General features: G+C 51.0%; 1 protein-coding gene across 1 annotated transcript; it reads right to left on the reverse strand.

Annotated features, from left to right (window-relative positions):
* Nucleotides 1–5603: 5603 nt before the first annotated feature.
* LOC308616376 (Golgi-associated RAB2B interactor protein 3-like) lies at nt 5604–6207 on the reverse strand (the record flags this gene model as incomplete). Its single annotated transcript, XM_081232628.1, has 2 exons — nt 5604–5630; nt 5677–6207. 2 exons carry the CDS (start codon nt 6205–6207, stop codon nt 5604–5606), a joined length of 558 nt encoding a protein of 185 aa, XP_081088754.1.
* Nucleotides 6208–7008: the final 801 nt, after the last annotated feature.

A 7008-nucleotide genomic window follows, 5' to 3' on the forward strand; every position in this document is an offset into this window, starting at 1 on the left:
CATTATGGTTTATCACAGGATACTGAATATAGTTCTCTGTGCTCTACAGTACGACCCTGCTGTTTATCCATCCTGTAGTTTGTATCTGCTAATCCCAAACTCCCAATCCTTCCCTCCTTGACCCCTGCTTGTTTTTTTGTTTGTTTTTTTTTTTTTTGCGGTACGCGGGCCTCTCACTGTTGTGGCCTCTCTCGTTGCGGAGCACAGGCTCCGGAGCCATGGCTCACGGGCCCAGCCGCTCCGCGGCATGTGGGGCCCTCCCGGACCGGGGCACGAACCCGTGTCCCCTGTGTCGGCAGGCAGACTCCCAACCACTGCGCCACCAGGGAAGCCCGAAGCTGAGCTCTTGAACTGGAGTGACCCTTCCGAGAGGGTCTGTGTTGGGCTACGACGGCCTGACCTTCACACTCCACATCAATCATTTCTTGCCGTGCACCTTGGGTGAGGAACCCAGGCAATTTCCAAACTCACTGCCAGCTGAAGGCTTTCTGTGGGATGCACCCCCAGCAGCTGGGGCCACAAGTCCTTCGTTGAAGAAATGCACCCCACGTGGATATTTCAAATGGAACGGTGTCTTTCAAAGCATACCCTCCAATCTCCTCATTATATAGATCCTGTGGCCCCAAATAGGAAGTAACATAAAGTCCCATATTAACAACCCCCCCAGCCAAATACTTCTTTTCACAGAAACCACAGTACCCTCCACAAAGTGCACATTTGATCAGGCCACTCCCCTCTTGAAAACATATCATGGCTTTGCATCACTCCAAGGTCAGAAATCAAACTCCTTTAAATGGACCTCAAAGCCTTGCATGGCGTGGCCCCTGCTGTGTTCCCCAGCATCACATCACGCTTGCTGTGCCAGCCACGACACTGCCTTCAATATGCCTCCCACCGTAGCACATCTTCAACAATCCTGTGAATGACCTTATTTTGCTGTAGGGAAAAAAACCCTTTCTAGTATGTATGTGTGTTGCCAGACTTGAAGTTTGGGACATTGGTTAGTTTGTAATCAACCATCCATTGCCTAATTGCACTTGCAGCTGCAGAATTGCTACCACGGTGATGAATATTGCTGTCCAAAATATTGGCCTTTATCTGATAGGGTGTACTGACTTGATACCCAAATTGATGTCTCCCTCCAGAGGAAGATGCCTGTTGCTTTGAAATACGTAGGTATCTGTGCATGTGTCTCTTGATGAACCGTCAAGATAGAAAAGGAAATCCAGAGCAAGTGCCAGGCAGGGCACGTTGCGGTGGGCAAGTCCCCACCTCCACTTTACTACTGCACTGGAGGTGTAAATTGTGTCAACTGTGGGTCTGCTCAGCTAACGCCCTGCATAGTGGACTAACTAGGTTCACGTTAAAGAAGTCCTTTGGGGTGAGGGAGTGAGAATGCCTAATACAGGCTAAGAAAGACAAAAGGTAAAGCCAAGGGTACAGAATCCTAAGATGAAGCTGTTCTAAGTAGGCTGATTCAGCCTCTGGCATAGTGAAAATCTGGGGCTCTGAGTCAAAGGCTTTGGAAAGAGTTCCCCTTTATCTCCCTCCTCTACCCCATAACTCCTCACATTTCCGGAAGGCTTCCCCCAAACCCCTCTCAGGTCTTAGAGAACATGGCTCTTTCTCTCCTCTTACCAAGACCCACTGCTTCAAGAGGTAACTCCCAGGACACATTGATCCCCACAATCTATTGGTCTTTGTGTATCGGAAATCACAAGATGGGATTTTCCAGCCACCCACCAGAGCAACTGAGAAGGGCTTCCTCTCATCCTCCCAAGCTACCACTCCTCCCAGAATCCGTATCTTATTTCTCACCTCCTCCACCTCTACCACTTAATTTGCTCTGCAGAGAAAGTCCCTAAGTTTTACTGGAAACCCAACTTCCATCCTAGTAGACCCTGTTGTCACAGAAGGGAATGAGCAGAGAATTGCAAGGCTAGCAGATGACTCCCCGGTTCATACAAAGACACATGGGGCTTCCCTGGTGGCGCAGTGGTTGGGAGTCCGCCTGCCGATGCAGGGGGCACGGGTTCGTGTCCCTGTCCGGGAAGATCCTACATGCCGTGGAGCCGCTGGGCCCGTGAGCCATGGCCGCTGAGCCTGTGCGTCCGGAGCCTGTGCTCCGCAATGGGAGAGGCCACAGCAGCGAGAGGCCCGCATACCGCAAAAAAAAAACAAACCGCAAAACAAAAAACACACATGGTTCTCAGAGGCATTCTTCTCAAATCCGACGGTTGTTAACTGTTATCAACAGTTACTCTAATCCAACTGTCATCAAGTGTTGTTAACAATTTAATGATTTTCATGGACTCATGAAATTTATTTACAACTTTTTTTTAAACTGGAAAGACTTTTTTATGATGGACATTTAAAAATGCATAATCTCAGTATGAAATGAGATTTCATAATCTCATTTATGATTTTTTTTATTTTTAGAATCACTTTCCACATGCATACATAATTTGCATAGTTCATCAGTACAGAGCATTTTGGATTATTCTGTTATTCCTTAGCAATATATCTAAACCTTTCTTGTGTTCCTGGATAGTGAGTATTTATGTCCCTTAGTTTCTTTATGTTATAGTTCTTGAAAGATATCTTTCAGACTTTGTCATCCATCTCTTGTGCATATATTGAAAGGAAAACAACAGTGAAACAAATTGGTTGAGATATTTCTAAGGCAGTGACTGCCACTTGGCTGACAGCAGTATAAGAATCATCCTGATGTCAGAGATGTTAAAATAAAATGGAAACGATAATACATTCCCATGGACATACCGCTTTGCATAATAGCTTTTCCTCCCAGACCATCCCTCCCTTGTTTTGACCCTACAGAAATCCAGTATTGTGAATTTTGTGTTTATCATGTCCTTGTTTTTTTCTCCCCTTTTAGCAAATGTGTGCTAAACATGGAAGCCAACCGGGGCTTTGTCTGCCTCTCAATGGTCATGTGTGAGCCTTGTTTCTGAACCAGGAATGACTCTGAAGCTCCTAAAGAAGGAGAGGATCTTACTGGATGTCTTACTTAGAGTCCCTGAACTGGTGGCGGACTGGCTGTTCCTCAGTTTGCGAGCTGTCCTCCCGTCCTTTGTCAACTTTGGAGTTTCCATGGCCAGATGAGGACCAGTGGGAGGATGATTTCTGGGTCTTGTCCCCTCCTGTCCTGTGGTGACCTTCACGTGTCCTGCGGTGATGGGAACTTTTCCTCGATGAAGACGTGTCCTTCTTTTCTTTTTTTCTCTCCAGGCTTCATCCCTGGGGTGGAAGCCCTTCTGGCTTCCATCCCGTTCAGACATGTAGCCTTCGGTCTGCAAGGTGGAGACCACGGGGTCTGCGACCTTCCCTTCAGCTCTTCCAGCAGCAGGCTTGCTGGTTGTGACTGCAACTGGCAACACCATGCTCATGCTGCTCTCTGGACCATCTGCCCCCGTCGAGGATGTGCTGGCATCATCGGCCAAGACCAGGTTCGTGTCCTGCAAGGATAAGCTGGCAGCACCTGCAGTGTCCTCGCCGGATCCGCTTTCTCCTGGATCCTTGATGGTGGCTCCCGCCAGGCCCATGGTCAACCCTGCCGCTGCTCCTTCGGCGCTTTTCACGGCTGCAGTTGATCCATGGGGGGCACCTGCAATGGCCTCGCCAGATCCGCTTTCTCCTGGATCCTTGATGGTGGCTCCCGCCAGGCCCATGGTCAACCCTGCCGCTGATCCTTCGGCGCTTTTCACGGCTGCAGTTGATCCATGGGGGGCACCTGCAATGGCCTCGCCAGATCCGCTTTCTCCTGGATCCTTGATGGTGGCTCCAGCCAGGCCCATGGCCATTCCTGCCGCTGATCCTTCGGCGCTTTTCACGGCTGCATTTGATCCATGGGGGGCACCTGCAATGGCCTCGCCGGATCCGCTTTCTCCTGGATCCTTGATAATGGCTCCCGCCAGGCCCATGGACATCCCTGCCGCTGATCCTTCGATGCATTTCACGGCTGCAGTTGATCCATGGGGGGGCACCTGCAGTGGCCTCACCGGATCCGCTTTCTCCTGGATCCTTGATGGTGGCTCCCGCCAGACCGGTGGTCATCCCTGCCGCTGATCCTTCGGCGGTTTTCACGGCTGCAGTTGAGACATGGGGGGCACCTGCAATGGCCTCGCTGAATCCGCTTTCTCTTGGATCCTTGATGGTGGCTACAGCCAGGTCCGTGGTCATCCCTGCCGCTGATCCATCGGCGCTTTTCACGGCTGCAGTTGATCCAAGGGGGGCACCTGCAGTGGCCTCGCCGGATCCGCTTTTTCCTGGATCCTTGACCGTGGCTCCCGCCAGGTCCGTGGTCATCCCTGCCGCTGATTCTTCGGAGCTTTTCACGGCTGCACTTGATCTATGGTGGCACCTGCAATGGCCTCGCCGGATCCGCTTTCTCCAGGATCCTTGATGGTGGCTCCTTGATGGTGGCTCCAGCCAGGCCCATGGCCATTCCTGCCACTGTTCCTTCGTCGCTTTTCACGGCGGTAGTAGATCCATGGTGGGTACCTGCAATGGCCTCGCCGGATCTGCTTTCTCCTGGATCCTGGATAATGGCTCCCGCCAGGCCCATGGACAACCCTGCCGCTGATCCTTCGGCGCTTTTCACGCCTGCAGTTGATCCATCGGGGATACCTGCAGTGGCCTCGCCGGATCCGCTTTCTCCTGGATCCTTGATGGTGGCTCCCGCCAGGCCCATGGTCATTCCTCCTGCTGATCCTTCGGCACTTTTTGTGGCTCCAGTCACGTCACGAAGCTTGTGAAGCCCAGCCTCATCCTGATCCCTTTCTCTGTGGAGCTCTGTGGTCTGAGCCAAGGGGAGGAGAATCAGGTAAGTTAGAGATGACAGAAAGTGAGATCTGAACTGTCTGCTCCTCTCTCATCCTGGAGCTGAGCAACTCAAGGGCTTATACTTAGAATAACCTTTGAGATCACCCAGTCTAAGCTCCCATTGGATGCTAGATCCCATCTACTGCACCGCTCTCAAACGGCCACTCCATTTTACTTGAACAGTCCCAGGGTCAGGGAAAGCACTGATACAGTTCTCCATGATACACACTTTAATTTTATACCCTTGTGCTTCTCTCTCTGCAGGACAGACTCCTAGAAGTGGGGTTCCCGGGTCAAGGGATGCACACCTTCTGCATTTTGGTGACTCCACGGGTTGGGCTGATTTGAATCAGCATGTCGGCGTCACGGGGAGACACAATGAAGGAAGGACTTCCTAACTGTGAATGATGTTCCACAACTGATGAGACTACCTGGGCTGGGGTAAGTGTTCAAGAAGAGACCAGACAGTCAGGATGCTGTAGGAGGGATTACAGCCCTGGTGAGGAGACCAGTGCAGCTGATAATGATACCTAAGGTCTCTCTGAAATTCAGCCCTGTGGGACAAGGTGGAGAAGCACTCGGAACCTCTCCAGTGTGGTGAATCCCATAGTGATAGCTCGTTTGTCCCTGACCCTTTTCAACAATAGAAGGTATTTCCCAGGTGAGTCTCAGAGAGCACCAAAGGCTATGAAGGACCAGCTTTGCCCTGCTCTCCCAAAGCACCCTGCCCCGTGTTCTTGAGTCTCTGTGGGTGCTTCCCACTAGGATTTTGGCATCCTCTGTAGTCGCTGCATCTCCAGTTTGGAGCATCGGGGTACTGCTGTAACTGTCTACCGGTGGTCTCAGGATATAGACAAGCTTTTCCCAATGGGAAAAGAGGTCTTTTTGTGCATCGGAAGAGGGGCACAGCTGCAGATAGAAAGTCCGGCCGGTAGCAAGATTCAGGCACAGCTGCTGTTTCTCACGGTTGTGGATGGAGATCTTGACAAACTTCAAGGGAAGCAGCCTGGTGAGCTCTAGGGTCTTCACGGGCTTGCAACCTCTCCCCTTGGTGATCCCGGCGCGTCTGACATGCTCTTCACAGACTTTCGTTGTTCGGGCCAGCAGCATGACGTCAGGTAGTGGGAAGAGGGGGCTGGTGGATGCGACACCCACAGTCACCCTTCGGACGCGGTTGTCTAGGTCAATCAGTTCTCCTTTCTTGCTGACCTGGATAAAGTCGCTCTCAAACATGGGAGCGTACTTGAAAATGTCATACTCTCCTCCCTCGTACAGTTGTCGTTGCAGGACCCCCATGGAGGTCCTCAACACCCCCACTGAACAGTAGCTATTGGCCGTGTAATGAGGTAAACTCTCACTGCTCATGGCTCTCTTCGTTCAAGACAGAGCCACCAGCCACAAATTGAGTCTCGGAGAGAGAGAGGGAACGAAAGCAACTCGTCACCTCCCTGCAGGACTCTGCCAGAGTCTCTTGGCCCGACCATATTTATACCGCAAGTCCTTTGTGACCCGTCACCATCACATCGCACACCCCTTTGTTGAGCCTCCAAGTCCCCACCCCCTTGGGGCAGGCTCACCAGCCTCCCCCTAAACCAACCACCATGTCCATAGGGAACAGGCTGACCCTGCCAGGGTATAGGTGTGGGTAGGCTGGATAGTCTTTCTACTCAAAAGGTTGAGAAAACCCTCCTGCTCTTGTAAATATCTGGGTGGCTTCCAGTCTTGTTGTTGTTACAGATCTCCATCATCTTGGCGCTTCTGCTGAATGATGTCCTGGGGATAAAATCCTGGAAGTGGACCGTGTACTTGCTAAGGGCAGGCATCCTATGGGGATTGCTGTTCTCTGTGCCCCCAGCGTATACAGCCCAGTGCTGGCAGGAACTTAGAAAGAGTGCTGCTACCTGTCAGAGTCCCACTGGTACTGTCATTTCCAGGATATGGAGAATTTTCTCACCCATTTTCTCTTTTCAAGGAGGCTAACTTTTTATATTTGTGGTTTTTTTTTTTTACAGTTTTAGAAACTGTTTTTATTGTGAAATACAACACACACTCATGAAAGTGCACAAACCATAAATATATAGCTTAATGAGTAACAAGAAAGTGAGCACCCTTGTAGCTGCCACCCAGAGCAAGAAATAGAACCCTGCCAGCCCCTCTTCTGCATGC

The sequence above is a fragment of the Mesoplodon bidens genome (genome assembly GCF_964165515.1).
Source record: "Mesoplodon bidens genome assembly, chromosome: 4".
Taxonomy (NCBI): Eukaryota; Metazoa; Chordata; class Mammalia; order Artiodactyla; family Ziphiidae; genus Mesoplodon; species Mesoplodon bidens.